Source organism: Oncorhynchus clarkii, chromosome 6 (genome assembly GCF_045791955.1).
Source record: "Oncorhynchus clarkii lewisi isolate Uvic-CL-2024 chromosome 6, UVic_Ocla_1.0, whole genome shotgun sequence".
NCBI lineage: Eukaryota > Metazoa > Chordata > Actinopteri > Salmoniformes > Salmonidae > Oncorhynchus > Oncorhynchus clarkii.
This window is the reverse complement of record NC_092152.1, coordinates 67,058,658-67,082,223: the sequence shown is the minus strand read 5'-3', so window position 1 is coordinate 67,082,223 and position 23,566 is coordinate 67,058,658. Positions and strand designations below refer to the sequence as shown.

The 23,566-nt window shown below is 41.8% G+C and overlaps 1 protein-coding gene across 1 annotated transcript in view; it reads right to left on the bottom strand.

Annotated features, from left to right (window-relative positions):
* The window catches only part of LOC139411487 (protogenin A-like), a 41,838-nt gene extending 18,474 nt beyond the window's left edge, over positions 1–23,364 (bottom strand). Inside the window, exons 1-4 of the mRNA XM_071157925.1 lie at positions 23,253–23,364; positions 21,032–21,334; positions 434–578; positions 104–237 (exon numbers count right to left, since the gene is read on the bottom strand). Of these exons, the coding sequence (XP_071014026.1) occupies positions 104–237; positions 434–578; positions 21,032–21,334; positions 23,253–23,319 (649 nt within the window). The 5' untranslated portion in view covers positions 23,320–23,364. The remainder of the gene's footprint in view (positions 1–103; positions 238–433; positions 579–21,031; positions 21,335–23,252) is intronic.
* Positions 23,365–23,566: the final 202 nt, after the last annotated feature.

Sequence of the window (23,566 nt, the reverse complement as noted above, 5' to 3'; positions counted from 1 at the left end):
AAATTTAACTTGGCTTTTATTGGGCTTATAATGTTTGATGCAATGCTTGTGAATATATTGTGTTTAAATCTGAAAAAAGTGCTAATTCTCCACTATCTCCCACCTGGAGTGACAGTGAGGGTTGCCTCTGTACTCCGGCGACGGTTGGCGATGTTGGTCGCCACACAACGATAGTTCCCAGCATCCCCTTTTTCCACCCCGTGGATCTGCAAAACGCCACTGGGCAAGACTGTGATTCTGGGACAGACAAGAACACAAAGACAATCAATACAACTGACATCATATATAATGGTGGATGAGCACACAGCTCTGATATTTCTATCACTCTTACATGTACAGTTTAAAATCATAATAGACTTTACAATACTCTCAAATGCCATCTACAGATAAAGTTAATGACATGGCATGATAATGAAATAATGAGAATGCATACCTTTTAGTTGCCAGGGGTAACATGACCCGATTGAACTCCCAGGTGATGATGGGAGGAGGGCTTGCAGTGACTTTGCAGGTGAAACGGGCGACTGATCCTTCTGTCACCACAATAGATGTTGGCTGATTTGTAAAGGGGGAGATACCTACAGAACAAGGAATGGTGAGACACTGTGTACTACAAGAGTAGACACATTCTCTAATGTACAGTACATGTTTGCGAAGAGATGATTAGTAGTAATGCAGCCATTATTTTATTTATTTAACCTTTATTTAACCAGGAAGGGCTCATTGAGATTTAAAATCTCTTTTTCAAGAGCATCCTGGCCAAGATACAGTGGGGCAGCCACCAATTGTGCAAATTCTCCCACTTAAAAAGATGAGAGAGGCCTGTAATTTTCATCATAGGTACACTTCAACTATGACAGACAAAATGAGAAAAAAATCCAGAAAATCACATTGTAGGATTTTTAATGAATTTATTTGTAAATTATGGTGGAAATAAGTATTTGGTCAATAACAAAGTTTATCTCAATACTTTGTTATATACCCTTTGTTGGCAATGACAGAGGTCAAACGTTTTCTGTAAGTCTTCACAAGGTTTTCACACACTGTTGCTGGTATTTTGGCCCATTCCTCCATACAGATATCCTCTAGAGCAGTGATGTTTTGGGGCTGTTGCTGGGCAACACGGACTTTCAACTCCCTCCAAAGATTTTCTATGGGGTTGAGATCTGGAGACTGGCTAGGCCACTCCAGGACCTTGAAATGCTTCTTACGAAGCCACTCCTTCGTTGCCCGGGCGGTGTGTTTGGGATCATTGTCATGCTGAAAGACCCAGCAACTTTTCATCTTCAATGCCCTTGCTGATGGAAGGAGGTTTTCACTCAAAATCTCACGATACATGGCCCCATTCATTATTTCCTTTACACGGATCAGTCGTCCTGGTCCCTTTGCAGAAAAACAGCCCCAAAGCATGATGTTTCCACCCCCATGCTTCACAGTAGGTATGGTGTTCTTTGGATGCAACTCAGCATTCTTTGTCCTCCGAACACGACGAGTTTGAGTTTTTACCAAAAAGTTATATTTTGGTTTCATCTGACCATATGACATTCTCCCAATCTTCTTCTGGATCCTCCAAATGCTCTCTAGCAAACTTCAGGCGGGCCTGGACATGTACTGGCTTATGCAGGGGGACACGTCTGGCACTGCAGGATTTGAGTCCCTGGCGGCGTAGTGTGTTACTGATGGTAGGCTTTGTTACTTTGGTCCCAGCTCTCTGCAGGTCATTCACTAGGTCCCCCCGTGTGGTTCTGGGATTTTTGCTCACCGTTCTTGTGATCATTTTGACCCCACGGGGTGAGATCTTGCGTAGAGCCCCAGATCGAGGGAGATTATCAGTGGTCTTGTATGTCTTCCATTTCCTAATAATTGCTCCCACAGTTGATTTCTTCAAACCAAGCTGCCTACCTATTGCAGATTCAGTCTTCCCAGCCTGGAGCAGGTCTACAATTTTGTTTCTGGTGTCCTTTGACAGCTCTTTGGTCTTGGCCATAGTTGGAGTGTGACTGTTTGAGGTTGTGGACAGGTGTCTTTTATACTGATAACAAGTTCAAACAGGTGCCATTAATACAGGTAACGAGTGGAGGACAGAGGAGCCTCTTAAAGAAGAAGTTACAGGTCTGTGAGAGCCAGAAATCTTGCTTGTTTGTAGGTGACCAAATACTTATTTTCCACCATAATTTGCAAATAAATTCATTAAAAATCCTACAATGTGATTTTCTGGATTTTTTTTCTCATTTTGAAGTGTACCTATGATGAAGATTACAGGCCTCTGTCATCTTTTTAAGTGGGAGAACTTGCACAATTGGTGGCTGACTAAATACTTTTTTGCCCCACTGTAGGCACCAAGTCATTACAAAAATGACAGACAAACAACATGAAAAAATACAAGTAATCTAGTAAAAACCATAGAATTCACAAGAGTATAACAAAATCAAAAACAGCAAATTAAAAACATTGACAGGTCAGGGAATCAGTCTCAAGATCATTCATCAGTGATTTAAAAATACCAAACGGAACAAGTTCTTCCAGTTTAAAAGTATTTTGTAAGGCGTTCCAAGACGATGGCGCAGAGTACATAAAAGCCCTTTTACCAAATTCAGTTCGGACATTTGGAACAGTTAGCAGGATAAAGTCCAGCGAACGAAGAGAGTACCCACCACATTTATGAACAATAAAAATTCCCAAATAAAAAGGCAGTAAACCCAAAATGGCTTTGTAAATAAAAGTATACCAGTGACTGAGCCTACGAGTGACTAGAGAAGGCTAGCCAACCCTGGTATACAAAGTGCAGTGGTGTGTAAGGGTTTTGCAGTTTAAAATAAATCTCAAAGTGCCATGGTAAAGGGTGTCAATTGATCTCAAACACTGAGCGGAAGCATTCATATATAAAATATCCCCATAGTCTAGTAAAGGCATAAATGTAGCAGATACTAGCCTCCTTCTGGCTTCAAAAGAAAAACAGGCCTTATTCCTAAAATAAAATCCCAATTTCAGCTTCAATTCTTTTGTAAGTTGTTGAATATGCAATTTAAAAGAGAGGCCATCATCAATTAAAATTCCAAGATATTTATATGAGGTTACAACCTCAATCTCCTTGCCCTGACAGGTCGTAATAGGTGAAAGGTTCAGATGTTTAGTTTAGTCAGTATTGAGGATGAGCTTCAATTGACACAAGGTATGTTGAACATTATAAAAAGCAGTTTGCAAGTTCTGGATAGCTTTTGTAAGAGACGAGGCACAACAGTAAATAACAGTATCATCAGCCTAAAAAATGAAGTTGCACATTTTGGAAATTTTTGTCTAAATCATTTATATAAATAGTGAATAAGAGATGACCAAGTACAGAGCCTTGGGGCACACCATTAAAGACAGGCAATTTAACAGACATAAGCACATCAAATTGAGTGCACTAAGTTCTATCAGACAGATAGTTAGCAAACCATGCAACTTTTAGAAAGCAAGAACTATGAAAGTATGCTTTTCTAGTATTGCATTTTCCCCCATTTGGATCTATAATACCAATCATCACAAAAATGTATGTTCATGGCCCAATATCGTCTCTTGCTCGGCAGCTCATCTTAGTGGATAAGGTTACATGCCTTTCTATCAGTCAAACTAAGCCTCTGTATCTTAGGACTGTTCAGTTAAAATGGAAATCAATGACATTTATGGAAATAAGGGAATATATTGAGCTGCCAGGCATATCTTACAAATATACATTACTTCACTTTCAGGTTACTATCTCACTAAAGCCATACCCAGCAAAGGCCAACCCACTTCAGTATCTGCCTGATAGTGAGACTGTTGTGCTGTGAAGCTGAACCTAATTCTTGGAATTTTCATTGAAAATAGGAAAATTGCGGCCTCCCAGGCGCAGTGGTCTAAGGCACTGCATCGCAGTGCTAGCTGTACCACCAGTGATTCTGGGTTCGAGCCCAGGCTCTGCCACAGCCGGCCGCGACCGGGAAGTCCATGGGGCAACAATTGGCCCAGCGTCGTCCGGGTTAGGGAGGGTTTGGCCGGCAGGGATATCCTTGTCTCATCGCGCACAAGTGACTCCTGTGGCAGGCTGGGCACAGTGCACGCTGACCAGGTCGCCAGGTGTACAGTGTTTCCTCTGACACATTGGTGTGGCTGGCTTCCGGGTTGGATGTGCGTTGTGTCAAGAAGCAGTACGGCTAGGTTGGGTTGTGTTTCGGAGGACGCATGGCTCTCTACCTTCGCCTCTCCCGAGTCCGTACGGGAGTTGCAGTGATGAGACAAGACTGTAACTACTACCAATTTGATACCATGAAATTGGGGGAAGAAGTGAGAGCTTTAAAAAAAGATATAAAATAGGAAAATCTATGTGCACAATTATACTGAAATGATCACTACTGCCTATCTTTATTCTTTATTCTTTATTCATATAATTGTCCATGAAACTACTTGCCAAGGAGCTGCCATGCCCCAATGAGAAAGCTCTATCTTATTCAAATCAAACTAAATTCTGTACATTAGCACATTTGCCAAGATACTCATATAGGCTGTTGACAGCAAGATCTGAAGAGCCCCACAATCCATCCAACCTTACCCTTCCAAGACAAATTCTCTCCCTGACCTCCTCTCCTTACAGCCTAGAGTTCATGTGTTGATGCATTGCCGTCTAATCAAGACAGTCACAGGAAGACCCTTTGCCCTGAGATGTAGGTTAGTCCACTATTGAAATCAGCTGTTGTTTTTTTCTCCATGCCCTGTCTCTCACCTTCTCTTTGAAAATGCATAAGCTCCAGTTCTCCCTCAAATTAGGTGTTATACAAGCACCAGACATCGGATATCAGACGGGGTTCCCGAGGCCCTAACTAACCTAAACAAACCAGCATGTTACATGTACCTGTCAGCTCATCCTGGCTGGAGCACATTAAACCCTGAGGAGATCAGAGAGCAGAGGAAATCTCTGCTAGGCCCATCTTATTAATTAGCTCCTCTACTATGCACATCTACGCACATGAGCAGAGGTCAATCAGTCAAATGTGTGCCATGCACACAAACTTTTAGTGGCCCACCTAATGACTACTGATAATACTTTAACTGAAATAAAATTCCTCATACGCTTGCTGTAAAACTCTTTATATTTAAACCCACAGCTGGTTATGAGGCCATGTGGAGGAGGAGGGGAAGCCATTTTGTTTGAGATCATTGATTAATTTCCCCCTCATGGAGCAGCAGAGTTTGGGAAGATCAGTCAGTGAAAGATGATACTGAAAGTGAGTTCTTTGACAGGCCAGATGAATGGCCAGCCTGTGGGAACCTAAAAGGACTGCTCTATGCTAACAGTAGCATTAAAGGACAACATCACATGTAACCAACCCTCACAGACACACAGTCCTCACAGACACACAGCATCTAATTCCTAATTAGGCCTACCTCTAGGTCTATTCCTAGAGAAACAACAGATATATTAGGTCTCATATGCTTATAGAAATTAATACATAATTATAACTGTTACCATCATATTATTTGCCACTGATTTTATACTTTAATCCCCCTGAGATAAAGAGGAGGATTAGTGCAGCTGGACGGTGATGATTGGTAGAGAGGTCTGGCAACATCCTGCTTCGATTCCATACAGTTCAGACACCACCTAAACTGTATGGAAACTAAACTCCATGAGAACCCTCATGTACACAGCGTGTGTCCCATTACTGATTTCACCTAAACCTTATCCACCGTTAAGAATAATGTTGCAAGTAGTTCAATGTCTAGAATAAATTGTTCATCGTTTCAAAAAGGTTATACAAAATCATCTAGAACATTATGAACCCCCCCTTTTTTCAGTCACTAAGCAGTAAAAAAAACAAAAGCCATTAAGGTCATCCACTCCCATCCCCCTTTTCAACTAAAGACGCCTCAGGTCAATAGTTTGTTAAAGTTACTGTCCAGTGAAAATATTACTTTTAATAATATAATTCACTTTAATAATACGTTAACTCGTACGTATACTCGTGTTTGTGGCCAAAGCATAAATTGGAGAAAAAACACTTAAAAAACCCTACATAAAATTTGTATCTCAAACAGACTGTTTCAAAAATGCTTGCTATTACCTCACGGAGGATGATGTCATCCTCCTGAGGAGGATGATATGACCAGTCAACTCTGGAAACACTCTTTTCATGCCACTTTGATACCGAAATGACTTTTTCATAGCAGGTTAGGAGACTTAATTAACATAGCCGATTAGGAGACTGAGGTTACGGTTAGGAAAAGGGTTAAGGTTAGGGTCAGTGAAAATGCTCTCCAAATCTGCTACGAAAATCACTTTATATCGAAGTGGCTTGAATAGAATGTGTCACATGCCCACACCATTCCAACACAGAAAAGCTGTATTGTAACACACTTAATTACCATTTTTTGGAAAGAAAACGATTTCACTCATAATGTAATTAATAATACATCATATTTCATAGAAATCTGGATACACTGGACAGTTACTTTAAAATAAATGACGATGTGCTGCTCTTGATACAGACCTCAATTTAAATCACATTTTTGGAATAAATAAATATATAAAATATTTACCAAAAAGCCCCAGGGCTGGATAACATCAACTTAATTATCATAAACAAATAAAAACCACTCCTGGAACAACTGCGACCCAGTGCAACCAACATACTAGGCTACATCAGTGAAGGACTTATAAGAAGACTACATCAGAAATACCCAAAACAAGTATCACAAAACAAAATCCTCTTCACCCATTTACTATTCCGAGAAAAAGGAATCAGATAATTCAAAGATACACGTGACATGTGTCTTCAGATTCAAAACAGCTGCATGTTTTCAGAATGCAATGCGCACCACTTAAGTAATGGATTAACAAAAGACTGCAGTGCTCTTTGACCTCTGCACACATCCGATGCTGTTTGTGCTGCAGGGGCGAGCAGCCATCAGCACTCACAGATGAAGAGGCAGTCTGAGGGGAGGGGAGAGAGGCATCAGAGTACCTCTCCTGGGCTCTCTCTCTCTCCATCCAACTCTCTCCCCCCTCCCTAGGCTCAGTTATCTCGCTAGCCCAGTGTAACAATGAGATACTCTACCCAGTGTTTGCCTTCGGAGGCTCCCCCACTAACTTTATCACAGAAATTACCCCTCTTCTCTAAATTCTGCACACAAAAAACCCTGAACGCACATCAAACACAGCAGGTTTGCTAGGGGAGAAAAGAGGGGGGGGGGGAGAGCCAACATGAAGAAAACATACGAGGAGCCGTGTAAAGATTACAAGGAGCTCAGATTTAAAGCGAGGCAAATCCTCACTAGGTGCAAGGTTCATCGTTTCTGATTGAACATCTGTTATCACTGACATCAGAGAGGAACCCAATCAACATATTCTTGCACCTTAAGTCTGAATAATTGAACTATTACCACTCATCAAATTTCACTGACAATCAGCACACAGCACAAGTGGTGCACTTCTAGCTGTATCCCTAACAAACCTTTCTTAGAGTACTACTTAAAAGCAACGTAAATCTCAAGCACTGCTCTCGAGAAACCTTGCCTAAAGGTAAACTCCACCCCATCATAAACACACTGGATTGTGTCCCGGCCTCTATAACGGCCGATATGGATAGCTGGATGTAACCTGGGTTTCCAGGTGTCGTGGTGCTGAACAGCGGGAAAGCCCTAACTGCCAGACAGGGCTCTCTGTGAATCCTGATCAGTGCACTGCACTCTGACATCTACTCCGTGTCGTCTTGAGGAAGGCGGCAAAGGGAATTCTGTCCCTCCTAAACGCAGCTGACCCTCTGACATTTCAAGGTAAAGACCTCCTTGTTTTTTTCACTGGCCACGGGCAGAGCATTCATGAGCAAAGCCAGAATGAACCCAATTCATTTTGGGATCCACAACCTACATTGTCTACCCTGACCAGTTTTAGAGAGCTGCGCCACTTTGCCTTGAACTTTAATTTGCAGAGCGCTTTACTTCTAGTATTTGACTTTCAAATGGAATGCTAACTTATCTAATGGGTTGTGTCCCACCAGTTGCTGTAAAGGCCCATTTCTTTGTGTAAAGTTCTTTTGAAGACAAGGAGACTGATCCTTTCACTGAGCCCCTGGCCACTTTGCTTTGGGCATTTTTAATTAAATTAGTTCTGAGCTTTAAGACCTCTTGTGTATCAGGCCCTCTGCAGAGGAATATTTGCTGTGGAGATAAGTGCAGGCAGGCATTTGATTGGGACCATCATTGAACGGATACAGGGGCCCATCCCTCAGCAACACGCTTCCATGGAGGAATAAAATGTGGAACCTCTAATCAACATCAAATACATTCCTAAGTGTTGCACAACAGCAGCAATGCAACATGGAGGCATCCATCCCAGTAGCCCGGGGCCTAGGGGCATGAGAGGATGAGCTTCCAAGATACAAAAAATGCTGGATTGACAAACAGAGAGATCCTTATTGATTATTGATTAACTACTAAGCCCCAGTCTAAAATCTATTCTGCTAGGGTTTGTCGAGCTGTGGTCACTGCCATGGCTGCCCAAAATATGTGATTGACCATCTCCTTTGAGTGATGATGGTAGCCAGAGGCGGCACCTAATGCTCCTAAATGAAATATTAAAGCAGATGAGCTGAGGCTCACACTACAATGACTAGATTATAGCTTCAACTACAGTGCCTTGCGAAAGTATTCGGCCCCCTTGAACTTTGCGACCTTTTGCCACATTTCAGGCTTCAAACATAAAGATATAAAACTTTATTTTTTTGTGAAGAATCAACAACAAGTGGGACACAATCATGAAGTGGAACGACATTTATTGGATATTTCAAACTTTTTTAACAAATCAAAAACTGAAAAATTGGGCGTGCAAAATTATTCAGCCCCTTTACTTTCAGTGCAGCAAACTCTCTCCAGAAGTTCAGTGAGGATCTCTGAATGATCCAATGTTTACCTAAATGACTAATGATGATAAATACAATCCACCTGTGTGTAATCAAGACTCCGTATAAATGCACCTGCACTGTGATAGTCTCAGAGGTCCGTCAAAAGCGCAGAGAGCATCATGAAGAACAAGGAACACACCAGGCAGGTCCGAGATACTGTTGTGAAGAAGTTTAAAGCCGGATTTGGATACAAAAAGATTTCCCAAGCTTTAAACATCCCAAGGAGCACTGTGCAAGCGACAATATTGAAATGGAAGGAGTATCAGACCACTGCAAATCTACCAAGACCTGGCCGTCCCTCTAAACGTTCAGCTCATACAAGGAGAAGACTAATCAGAGATGCAGCCAAGAGGCCCATGATCACTCTGGATGAACTGCAGAGATCTACAGCTGAGGTGGGAGACTCTGTCCATAGGACAACAATCAGTCGTATATTGCACAAATCTGGCCTTTATGGAAGAGTGGCAAGAAGAAAGCCATTTCTTAAAGATATCCATAAAAAGTGTTGTTTAAAGTTTTCCAAAAGCCACCTGGGAGACACACCAAACATGTGGAAGAAGGTGCTCTGGTCAGATGAAACCAAAATTAAACTTTTTGGCAACAATGCAAAACGTTATGTTTGGCGTAAAAGCAACACAGCTGAACACACCATCCCCACTGTCAAACATGGTGGTGGCAGCATCATGGTTTGGGCCTGCTTTTCTTCAGCAGGGACAGGGAAGATGGTTAAAATTGATGGGAAGATGGATGGAGCCAAATACAGAACCATTCTGGAAGAAAACCTGAGTCTGCAAAAGACCTGAGACTGGGACGGAGATTTGTCTTCCAACCAGACAATGATCCAAAACATAAAGCAAAATCTACAATGGAATGGTTCAAAAATAAACATATCCAGGTGTTAGAATGGCCAAGTCAAAGTCCAGACCTGAATCCAATCGAGAATCTGTGGAAAGAACTGAAAACTGCTGTTCACAAATGCTCTCCATCCAACCTCACTGAGCTCGAGCTGTTTTGCAAGGAGGAATGGGAAAAAATGTCAGTCTCTCGATGTGCAAAACTGATAGAGACATACCCCAAGCGACTTACAGCTGTAATCGCAGCAAAAGGTGGCGCTACAAAGTATTAACTTAAGGGGGCTGAATAATTTTGCACGCCCAATTTTTCAGTTTTTGATTTATTAAAAAAGTTTGAAATATCCAATAAATGTCGTTCCACTTCATGATTGTGTCCCACTTGTTGTTGATTCTTCACAAAAAAATACTGTTTTATATCTTTATGTTTGAAGCCTGAAATGTGGCAAAAGGTCGCAAAGTTCAAGGGGGCCGAATACTTTCGCAAGGCACTGTATCTCTGTGTGCCCATTTACCATTTACTTCTTCCAGTCACCTTACAGATGACTTTTGAAACACATCAAGAATAAAATACGTGCTCTGCATTGCCAGCAAATGCTCATCATATGCACCTCCCCCTGGAGCTTTGGGTGTCCAGTTATTGAGAAAGGCCTCCATAAATGAAAAGGTGACCTGACTATTCTCCACCTTTCACAATGTGTTTATGTTACTTAATGATTTCATTCAACCACATGGAGAATATATAACTACCAAACCCACCTAGCTAAATTGTAAAATAATTTATTGTTTACCCGGATGTTTTGTCCAGCTTGTTTCTAATGATGTGGTGAATGACTGCGCCAAGAAACACAAAAAGAGGATCTGGCCATCAGCCCCTTGCAGTGACCCCACCTCTGACCTCCAACCTCTACAAATCCTGTCCAGCACTGCTGGGGTGGCCTAACGTTCCCCTGCTGGCTCTCTGCAAACTGCCAATCAATCACTCAGAGCCTCCTAAAACTGGGAGGGTACTCTTCCTTCCTACAGATATGAAAGGCCCCCGCTAACATGCTCTTTGTCTTAAAACCTGTCCACTGCCATTCCATTCTGGCACAGTAAAACGATGCTTTGCATAATGCTTTTCTTCATTTAGTCACTGTGCAGATGGGAGATGTTGGTTTGCTTTACTGTGAAGATGATGGTGCTGAGTTGCAAAAAAAATCTGTTGCTATTGATCATGAACAAAGTGGGGATTCACAATAACTCAAATCTCTAACACAAAACATAATGATGGGTATTTGCATTAGGGTATTTGGGTATTTATTATTAGTAATGACCATTTAAATCCTCCTCTAAGGTTCTGCGGCATGCAGACTTTGGACCCTTATCCTAAGAAACAGAAACAAGTTTGACAGCAACAAAAAAATCTGTGAGTGACCACTGAAAACACATTCACCAATGTCCGAACTAAACTATATAATTATTCCGTGCCCTGCCTCCCAGCTGGCCGATCTCTTTGTTTTCCAGAGGCCTGCTGAAGCCAGAGGCTCAGTAAACAGCAGGTCAGTGGACAGGTCAAGCCCTGACAAAGGTTCCCTTAGAAACTTCAGGGGCCAGCTCTGTCCCCCTTCCCCCTGGTTCCTCCACAGTACAGGGGTGCTCTATCAACCCGAATCTCCCCATCCCACCCCACCCGAGGACATGCTCTTTAACAAACGGGAATCCAATATTCAGAGCAGTTATATGCTCTCTTCTAATTACTATAGCTTGAAGGATCACACTGCAGGCACAAATTCTACCTCACTACTATGTAGGTAAAAAAGATACTTGTAATGAGGTGGAAAGAATGTGTTTTATACGAGCTGTATGGAAAGGTTTTGTTATGGACATGTTCAACACAGCCACTGAGCGTGCCCAATGAGCATGAATAATCCACTAATAATAAAAAGCAAAGAATATCTTCACAGTAAAGCAAACCATAAAACAAATGTTTATAGTGTGCAGAGTCAGTATACGTGTGCATTCAGATACATCCCTTTGTGGTCAGGGGTTTACTTTGTTGTTCTCTGAGCTGTAACTCAGAAACATTCCTACGTTTTTTTTTTTTTTTTTTTGAGGGGCAGAGGAGCTCAGAGTTTAGCCAGGGTGTCTGTCGACAGGTCAATGGCTGCTGCTGAGCTCTGCTCTGAGGTCTCCTCTGCAGCACTAATTTCCTCCAGGCCTCTCGGTTCCTAGCAGTAGACAAACACAGTGAGTGGTCAAGCAGGGGACAGAACTGGAGCTTTCTATCTACTTCAATGCCCTGGCTACATGTGTGGCTTCTCCTCGCTCCTGATTGGAACAAGGTGGATGAGCACTGAGGCCAGATCCAAAGTGGCTTGTCGGGGGATCTGCTCTGGCAGCTTGTCAAAAGAGATCTGCAGAGCAATTGAGTGGAAACACTGGCCCTACTCCTGCAGATGACCTGGGCCAGGCCTGCAGCTTCACTATGCATGACTAGGTAGAGACTGGAGTTGGTCCTGGTCAGGTCATGTTGTCAGGAAACCGTCTGGGCCCTACTCATAATCAGTGAAAGTATAGAGGAGTATTGACTCCTCCCACCCTTATGAGTCATAAGTGACAGGACAAATAACATTACTGTAAGTGTTAAACAGTAGGACTGAAGGATGATTTCTTTGGACAGCATTACAAGAGAGAGGAAGAAGCGAACAGCTATTTATGACTACAACAAAAATCCTTGGCCTTAAGGTCCAAATATTGACAGTTCTGTACTGAACCCAATAGAACATTTAACCACTTTAGCATTCAACGTCATCAGACCTGTCAGAGAGAGACAACACAACTAAAGCTGTTAAGCATTTGGTTTTGATTTCAACCAATTTCTAGAAAAAAACTATTTCAGTGATAATTACTATGATCTGACAAATGTTTGACATGGTGATATTGATTTGTGCAATTCATTCAAATGAGGGACAGCAGATCTGTGTTGTGGGCTGTGGACAGAGCTGGGCAGGGAAGGGTTGAATACGGGAGGGTGAGTGGGTGGGGAGGAACGCTCCTTTCCTGACTTCATATGCAAATAACACATGAATGGCCTAATGCTTGGATTGAGAGGAAACAGTTTAGCAAGCAAGCAGTAAATATTAAACTGTTGAGGTTTCATGTAAATGAACAATGCCTTGGCTTGCTGCTCACATTTTATGAAAGGTCAAAAGGTGGCAAAGAACTGAGAATCCCAGAAAATACCAGAAACTATCCATTAAGATAAGAGGAACACCCAGGTATCTCTCTTTCTTTCAAGAGGGACTGAGTCACGTAGTGCTTTGGTCTTTTTATGTACATTGGAATGCGTCACACATTGGAATGAGTTCTAGGTATTCCACACTATGTAACAAGAATAGCTCAGGCTAGTCTCTCTCCCTCCTAACCTTTAACGCTGAGTGGAAACAAAAGGAGCTTGTTGTCCAATCGATCCTTTGCTTTGTTTCCTTGTGTTGCTTTAAAGGAGGCTATTTAATGAGTTTCAAATTTAATGCCTCCAATGGAACAGAACCCAAGAAACTCTTGAGTGATGAGTTCCCTCATAATGTGGCAAGACCCCACACCGCGTTTGTCTTTCCCCCTTTAATAAATAATAAGGGTTCCTGAAAAAGAATGCTCAGCCTGGCAATTGAGGGGAAGAATGCAATGCTGAACAGCCCCACAAATTAATCATTGGCCGGGCGAGCTGGGCTGGGTCAGGAAGCAGGCTACTGGAGGAAGCTCCATAGAGCCTGCAGAACAGCCCAATGGTCATTGGCCCAGGGCAAACAAAGTACATATCCCATGAGCACTGTGACCTCTCTGTCCCCTGGCCAGTGGGGGTGTGGGGTTAAGACAGGGACACTTGCCCCCTCCTCCCATCTCTTATCTGGTGTCAAAGTTCTTCAATCATTCAACATCATCCCTTCACCCACCAGAGACAGTGCTTTCATTGTGTCTAATCTCTTCATCAGAGTGCTGGTTTTAAACAGTTAATTTTCAAATCAGTACAGTCTTCTACTTAATTAAGGGAAAAGGGAAAAGGGGGATACCTAGTCAGTTGTACAACTGAATGCATTCAACTGAAATGTGTCTTCCGCATTTAACCCAATCCTTCTGAATCAATTATTGTGTCATGCTTTGTTTCTCTAAAATGAAAACAAGTCACCATAAAATAAGGCTTTGTGCTCAAAATCCAATAGGAGATGATGCCAATGGAATACATTTTGAAAACATAACACATGTTTCGGGTAGACATACCTGTAGATTGATAGATTGATAGATTGATAGATTTTGCTTTTCCTTTATTGTGGTCCTAATGCTGCAGAGCCTTTGCAGGTCTAATACATTCCTTAGCAACCAAAATAAAGACTGGGGCTGTGGTCACACACGGAAAGAGCTGGTGGGGTCAAACAACCATTTTGTTGGAGTCACAAAGTCTGCTGTGGAATAGTCATTTGGGTGCTTTATTGTGGACCACAATATGAAGTTAGTAAACTGTTCAGCATTAGGAATCCTTACAACCATGTATTCCGTTTTTTACAACCAGTATTCTGTATGCTTACTCCAGAGGCCAAGTGTCTTTTCACTACATGCTTGTCATTTATCGGGGTAGTCAAAAATGGTCCCAAATCCCTGCTGAAAAAAAACGGCATAGACCAGCATACATTTCAAGCTGGTCCATGCTGGTATTTGCTAGTCCATGTTGGTCTATGCTGGACAGATGTTGGTCAAGCTGGTTTGACCAGCATGTTATAGCTAGTTGGCCAGCATGGTCCAGCTGGCTATGCTGGTTGGCCAGCATGGTCTAGCAAGTTTTGCTGGTGATCAGCCTTCAAGGTATTTTGGACACTGGTGATCAGCCTTCACTGTGTTTTGGACTTATACCAGCTTATGTTGGTGTAGTATATTGGTGATCAAGCTGGTTTTAGCTGGTCAAGCTGGTCTGACCACGCCCGTCATTATCATATTTCCCAGCATGCTCCATTTCAGTTGATTTTTAGAATTGTTTGTTGTGTTTTTTACATGTACATTGATTGATTAATTAATCTTATGCTACACAAAGATAAATAACATACATTTTTCAAAACTAATCCAATCTGTTAGTTGGATTTATTGCACCCATTACTGAAATGGTTGTTCCAGTTTATTATTTGGGTAGTCTCATTTCTTCTTCTTTTTCTTAACAATGGCAGTCATTCTGAATGCATATTGTGGGGGGAAAAATGTCCAATTGTTGGATATCCACACTCTGGCTGGATTCCATTAGGAATGAAACATCACTTTGCAAGCCAGCATGATGTGACTTGATGCTGGTTCTGCTGGTGACCAGCTTATGCAGGTCACCAGCAAAAATACAGGTAAAGCGAAGACACCATGAAAACACAATAAAACAAGCGCCTGTTCTGAACCAACCTATGTTGGTCTACGCTATTATTTTTCATCAGGGATTCGTTATATATTTTATGCCTCCTATCTATTCTCTCTTATGAAATCAATGAGCGAGATATATTATCTACACTGGTTTTGTAACCTCGAAAAAACACAATTGGGAGCTAATTTTTGAATCAACTAAAAACATCCCAGCACACTCACAGTAAGACCTTGCATCGGAACCGATGGATAAGGATATGGATAAAGACATGGATATGGATATGGTTTTACAATGTCTGTGTATTGCGTAATGCCCTGTGAACCTCTGGAAACATGGTTTAGGATGCCTGGAGGGATCATACTCATCTCTACAGAGAACCCCATCAATCCGAGGAGGCCTACTGACAGCACTCACGTGGTTAGCTACTAAGTCACATGGCCGTTCATCAAGACACAATCCCCTCTCATCGTTTTTCTCAGGGCAACTGACATTTAACGTTTCTCAAACCATCCATTTCCTGCCTGTAATGGTCAACTTAAATCATTATCTCTGACTCAACACTAACATTTACTTGTTCAGGAAAATACCAGGTAAAAAAGGAGGCCCGGCTTCAAAGTGGGAGCATCTGCTCCGAGGACAAAGGGATTTTCAAAGAGTAGAAACCAGATCTGAAAACAGAACTAGCCTAAGATGGTGTTAGGGATGGTCTTCCCACATTTATAACATAAAACCTTTTTACAATTTTCGGAAAAACATCTTCTAAAATCTTTATAACGTAAAAGCCTTTCTAAAATCTAAAAAAGTTAATAAACAGATCAACGACCATTTCGAATCCCACCGTACCTTCTCCAATATGCAATCTGGTTTCCGGTTTCCGAGCTGGTCATGGGTGCACCTCAGCCACGCTCAAGGTCCAAACGATATCATAACCACCATCGATAAAAGACAGTCTTCATCGACGTAGCCAAGGCTTTCGACTCAATAACTGTCAATAACCGCATTCTTATCGGCAGACTCAATAGCCTTGGCTTCTCAAATGACTGCCTCGCCTGGTTCACCAACTACTTCTCAGAGTTCAGTGTGTCAAATTGGAGGGCCTGTTGTCCGGACCTCAGTCTCTATGGGGGAGTCACAGGTTTAAATTCTCGGGCCGACTCTTTTCTCTGTATATATCAATGATGTCGCTCTTGCTGCTGGTGATTCTCTGATCCACCTCTACGCAGACGACACCATTCTGTATACATCTGGCCCTTCTTTGGACACTGTGTTAACAAACCTCCAAACGAGCTTTAACACCATATAACACTTATTCTGTGGCCTCTAACTGCTCTTAAATGCTAGCAAAACTAAGTTCATGCTCTTCAACCGATTGCTGCCCGCACCCTCCCGCCCGACTAGCATCACTACTCTGGACGGTTCTGACCTAGAATATGTGGACAACTACAAATACCTAGGTGTCTGGTTAGACTGTAAACTCTCCTTCCAGACTCACATTAAGCATCTCTAATCCAAAATTAAATGTAGAATTGGCTTCCTATTTCGCAACAAAGCCTCCTTCACTCATGCCGCCAAACATACCCTCGTAAAACTGACTATCCTACCGTTCCTTTACTTTGGCGATGCAATTTTCTAAAATAGCCCCCAACACTCTACTCAGCAAACTGGATGTAGTCTATCACAATGTCATTTGTTTTATCACCAAAGCCCCATACACTACCCACCACTGTGACCTGTATGCTCTCGTTGGCTGGCCCTCACTACATATTCGTCGCCAAACCCACTGCCTCCAGGTCTTCTATAAGTCTTTGCTAGGTAAAGCCCCGCCTTATCTCAGCTCACTGGTCACCATAGCAACACCCACCTGTAGCACGCACTCCAGCAGGTATATTGCACTGGTCATCCCCAAAGCTAACACATCCTTTGGCCGCCTTTCCTTCCCATTCTCTGCTGCCAATGACTGGAACGAATTGCAAAAATCTCTGAAGCTGGGGTCTTATATCTCCCTCTCTAACTTTAAGCATCAGCTGTCAGAGCAGCTTACCGATCACTGTACCTGTACATAACCAATCTGTAAATAGCACACCTGACTACCTCATCCCCATATTATTACTTACCCTCTTGCTTTATCTTGGCCAGGTCACAGTTGTAAATGAGAACTTGTTCTCAACTGGCCTACCTGGTTAAATAAAGGTGAAATAAATCAAATACAAAAACAATTAACCGAATTTAGTGTTATTTTTTGTTAAATAATGCCACAGTCTTTCTAAAGGCCAGAGTCAGAAAGGACTTGGCAGCATGACTGATAGTGAGGGATATCTATTAAGGCCAGAGGTGAGAAGAGCCTCTGGGCAGAAGGTACAAAAGGTCCCCCCATGTTGCACAAACAATCTTCCTGGTGAAGGATGCAACACATGAAAAGCTCAGAGCCACAGTAACGCTCACTCTGAAATCTTTTCACAGCATTCAATAAGGAGTGTTTTTTCAATGCAACCAGGGGCGTCATAAATTACACCTAGGACACAGTAACATCAATAAAAAGCATCTTAAGACCTAAGGATACAAAACAAATAGGCCATGTCGGAAAGTCATATAATTTATAAAAAGTCACTTTCTCAAACTTAAAAAGAGTTGATTGAAAAAGCATAATTGAAGTTAGTATAATCAAATTTGATTTAAAAAAACAAAATCTAAATTTAAAAAGTTTAATCAAACTCTGCAGTGCCATTGTCATAATTACCCTTTCAGCAGTGAATAGGCCCAGCTGTCCTAACCATTGATCTCTGGACAAACAAATGCCCCCTAATAACTCATTTTAGTCAGGGGGCAGTTGGGGGCAAGGTGGACAAAGAAGGCCAGAGTGAAAAGCTTTTCATTAATTCTTCAGAGTAGCAGAGCAGAAAACCATAGTGAGGAGACCACTAGCCTCTTTCTCACTGGCTGGCCATGCAATAAAGTTTGGCCATTTAGACACTCAAGGAAAGGCTGTGGTATGAGTGAACGGCAAATTCAAAATTGTGTGCGTGTGTACTGTGTGTGTGTGTGTGTGTGTGTGTGTGTGTGTGTGTGTACTGTGTGTGTGTGTGTGTGTGTGTGTGTGTGTGTGTGTGTGTGTGCGTGCGTGCGTGCGTGCGTGCGTGCGTGCGTGCGTGCGTGCGTGTGTGATTCTCGACAACCCCCACTGCCACCTTTGTTTTCTACCACTGAGCATTTCTCAGGTACGTGCAAATTTTATGAGCTTCCAGATAGACCGTCAAGCAGGTCTAAGTGTCCCTTTAAAACAAGCCTATAAACTCCGCAGCCTTTATCACCTCTTAAGTTCATAATATAAAAGCACAAACCCTCTCAATTAATAAAACTACAAACACATAGCGTCCTGTAAAAATCACAGTAAGGACACAGGCCACTGTAATAGCGGACTGAAACTAGCTGTATAGCATGTGAGAGGGTCAAAGTCGTTTTAGTGGCTTTAAGGCAGTCACTGTTTTCATGTACCTCATGCAAATCAAGACTCATTAACTCTGTATTTTATTGGTGTAGCATCTACAAGTCTGTGTGGCATCTTCCAAAACAAAAAAAGATTGAGGTTGTATTGCACTCAATTGTCCTGATAGTAATCTCGATTAACCCAGAACAAAAGTCTTGCGTTATTGGTCAGGTGCTCGATTAAGTTTTGGGTCCATACATGTTAAGAGAAGGGATCAAGAGATGGTAGAACGAGGAGCTTCACCCTCTCTCTTCGCAAGTTACGGGCCAAATGTCCCCTCCCCTTCCGGAATACGAAAGATGCTTACACTTACAAAATCGTGATTTGTCCAAATAAGCAGTGGCGAAAAACCCAAACACTGTAACTACTGCTGCTCATTATCCAACCATTCCCATTACTTCCCAACAGATGCGATGGTACCGGTTATGTTTACGTAGATCTGTCCATGAGCGATTACCCTGAGAGTCATTTCAAAAGTGCTTGTAAAGGCCCAAAAATACAAAAATAGTCACTTTTTCTCTCTTACATATAAATCTAGGCCTATCTGGAAAGCAAACATTTTATCTGTTTGTTTTATAGGTTTATAGGTCAGCTTAGGGAACTGAACCAGGACTGACACATTCTTGTCTCTCAACATCTACTTGTCAGTGGATTGTCAGGATCATATCAGACAGGAGATGTGCTCCTAAAGAATGGTATTCCAACCAGTGGGCTCTTCAGGAACCATGACCTCACAGCGGTAAATCATTTTAACAATTTTAACAACTAAATAATTTCACAACAATCCTGCCCAATTCTACATGGATCAGGACTTAACTTTTCCATATACAATTAGAATTAGTAACCATCACAATATTATTGGATGGGTGCGTGTCTTAAGTGCCACGTAAAAGCTCAGGTTTCCCTGTGAAAGGGAATGCAAGGGAGGGAAAAAAAGACAAATTATTTTGTGCAAAAGAAGCACAGCAAGAAACATGGCCTGGGGGGTGGTGACACCAGGGAACAGGGTCCCTAAAGAGCAGCTCTGGCTAAAGCTGCTCCACTGGCCGTTTAAAAAAATAGGCAGCAGGCTCATATACGTGCTACTGGGAGAGAAAAAAACCATTCCAAAAGAACAATTCCCAGTGATCATGGAGCAACGACATGAAAGCCCAGTCCAGTGAATAGGGGTCATCTGCTCTTTAGCACTGGTGTAACCAGCATCCTGGACAGCTCCTAACCTTTCAAACCTGCAGCTCCCTCATTTGCACACCAATGGACATATTCTCCTCTACTCAGAGTATCTTTTTGGCTTAAGGCCCCAAACTTTGAAGGCTGTAACCCCCCTTCCCCCCAATGACACCACTGAAGCCTCCAATGCCTTCCTTTCCTCAGCTATTAGGTGGATTAGATAACCGGAATGCCCAAAACGCAACATTGGGCATTACACTGGCGAAGAAAGAAAGGAGATTAGACGCACCAGACAACATAGAAAATGATAGCACCCTGCTGGTGATGAGAGAAAGACCCCCTTTTCCTCAGTTTCAGAGCTGGGAAAGGCCTATTTTATGCCTCCCCAATGACTATGTCAGCAAACATTTTAGCAGATAACTACAAGCAAGATCTCTCACTCTGTTAAATCATCATTTCAACACAGAGGATTGTGGCTCTACACTCTTAGAAAATAAGGTACTCTCTAGAACTTAAAAGGGTTATTCGGCTGTCCCCATAGGAGAACCCTTTGAATAATATTTTTTTGTTTCCAGGTAGATCCTTTTGGATTCCATGTATAACTCTTTCCACAGAGGGTTCTACATGGAACCCAAAAGGGTTATCCTATGGGCACAGCAGAAGAACCCTTTTGGAAACCTTTTTTCTAAGAGTGTACATGAAACCTTTTGTTCAGTTGTATACCTGCTAAGAAGTTAAGAACTTGTGCTGATAGTGCAGGGCTTGTACTAAGCTCACCTCTAAAGTGGATATCATTACCATGCTTTCAAGATGAAAACACAATTGTGACTCATGACTTCCTTTGTTCATGAAGTAAATGTTATTATGACATGCTATGACATAACATCCTCAGAGTAAGGCTTGGCTAACCTTTCAAAGTATTAAACACATTAAAATAAGTCACACAGATCCTATGCAGTTACATGAAATGGTAATTATATGTATCTACACAGTAACTAAGAGATTCGAAGGAGAATGTGGATGGTTTATGTTACTTATCATAAGTAAGTAAGTGTACAATGTACATCCAATGTAAATAGTTGTCTACTTTTCTACTGTGTTTATGAAGTTCCCCATGACCAGGCACCAACATGACCAATGATGTACATCTTCTGTGGCCCAAAGGTTGGAGGCCCTGCATAACCTCTCCATTATTCCATGTGATGCTTATACACAACTCCAGTATGATACTTACTTGCAATTGTAAGACAGACTTTCTGGCTCAGGATGGCTCCATACTTGTTCTGAGCGAGGCACTGGTAAAACCCTTCATCTGATTTGTCTCCTCTCCTGCTCTCCACCTCCGAAATAGAAAGTGAGCCGTTGGAGAGAATGTAGACGCGGTCATTCTCTGCTACTTTTACTCCATTTTTAAGCCACCTGATGGCAATAGGCGACTCTCCGTGCGCCTGACAGTCCAATATAACGGGATCCTTCCGCATGACAGTAACATCGTGGGGCTCTTTGATAAAAAATAACTCACTAAAACACAAAACACCTGTGGGGAAGAGAAGAGAACAGAGTCAGTGCCTGGCTGGAGTGGGAGAAGACGCAATGTGATGAAATTAGCGACAATTCTAGGCCAGGACCTACAACTATTCTACTTTGTCCACAGGCATATTGCTTTGGTAGGATCTACACTTGAAAGCATGTTAACATCATAATGACTACAGGCAAGGGCTTGGAGCCCATCCAACAGCAAGCAGGTCTCGGTGTACTGCGGTACAGCACTCCTATTTAATTTCTTTCTGCTCCAATTGAATCCTATTACTCAAATCAAATCAAATCAAATCAAATCAAATTTTATTTGTCACATACACATGGTTAGCAGATGTTAATGCGAGTGTAGCGAAATGCTTGAGAGACTCATGTCTCACAAAGCTGTGAAGTCACTGATTTCATGGCTCCATTCAGTCACACATGTTTTATTGCACTCCCCAGCATTAAAATCATAAGTAGCTCCCCTTTCAATGATAAGACCGCCAGCTGTAATAAAGTAACAATCCAGGCAGGAAGCAAAAGCCTTTATAATTTTCCAAATCAAATGTGATGGCTTGAACCATCTAATGTCGTAATGGAAATATTAATTGCTCTGTTGGCTACTAATAGTTTCATGTTAAACAATTCCTAATTTATTGTGAACCATTCTGAGATAACTATGGGATTCACTATGGGATTCACAGCTTATAACCATTTAATTTAACACTTTAGACTGCAAACCTTGTAGCCTACCTTTGGTTTATCAGAATTCACTAGTGCTAAATAAACCCAGGCAACATGTTTTGAGGCATGTTCACCAGTATAAGACTTCACATAACACTTTATAACACTTGAATAATTTCTATAACACAAATTATCCAATAAACAAACACTATACTTGATCTGGTCAAGTTCCATCTGAGCTGGGGGACCCCTTCCCATGTCTCTATGGTACAACACCGGAGATTAGGTAAATGAATAGAAAGCATGTCCTATTTAAATGATAGGCCAGTGTAGCCTACTATATTTATTTCAGAAATACCACATGTACTTTGATAATCAAATTGGCCTACACATTTGCTGAAGGGGGAAAATACAAGCTGTCAAAAAGGTTTGATGTAGGCTACTTGAAGAAAAAAATCCAACACCATTCACTAATTAAATTGTTGGAAATCAATTTCAATATATATGTATATATTTTAAACATTGAGCTGATCACCATGTTCGGAGCAGCTACTTCCCACAGCAATTTACACAACATTATATTAATTGTTAATTGCCTATTTTAATTGACTGTATCAAACGTCAAAGTGGATTATTTATGGAGAGAAAATCAGTAGCCAGTTTTTCTATTGACATAATAATTCATTTGTATGTACTGAATGAACATAACATGAGTTAGGAACTGCTAACCTATATGTTTTTTTGCGTTTATCAATATCTCAAACCAGGGCTGGTATTATTGCACAATCCACGTGTATCTGATTGCTGTGTTGTGCTGCACGTATTCCATTTTATTTAGAAACCCGGGTTATCATGTAACTCGCGACACAAGCAAAAACCAAGCATAAACATGTATAGGTTCTGTGTTTATCTAAATATATAGCCTACATATGGCAATAGTCGAAGCAGTCAGTTGTCAGCGTGGCCATTTCATTGCCCCCTAAACTCCGGGCAGCGGCAGTGCGTCCATTCATCTATAGAAATCGCAACTAAGGCTAAACTCTTCAATGTGGTATATTCGTTAGTACAGAACACTTCAACTAACTTCAACTAACTTCATGTTTATCAGTTTAAATAGCAACCCCTATTAGGATAGGAGTAACGTTATGAGTATGGACACACGTTCAATGTCCAGTTCGGCATTTTCCCACCACTAAATCAGTCACTATCATTTCAATTTGACATAAACTCAAACACAATGTTAACTGTCTTACCTGAGATTGGAAGGAAAAACGCAAAAAACAGGAAGCGCTGATATAATTTCCTTTTAAAAGACTCCATTTATTCAAATTGTTCTCGCATACTAACTCTCTCAGCCACTACCTCCAGTCGAACGAACTACGTGCTAATCCAAGAGGAAAGTGACTGCGCTCCTGATCGCAGCAGGGATTACTTTTTCCTCCGAGCAGATGTTCTACGGTTGAGTAATTCATGGGGGAGATGTATGGGAGAGTTCCTTTGCCACCATCAGTCGGCGAATCAATACACAGGCCAACATCTTGATCACTTCTATTTTTTTATGAGTGCC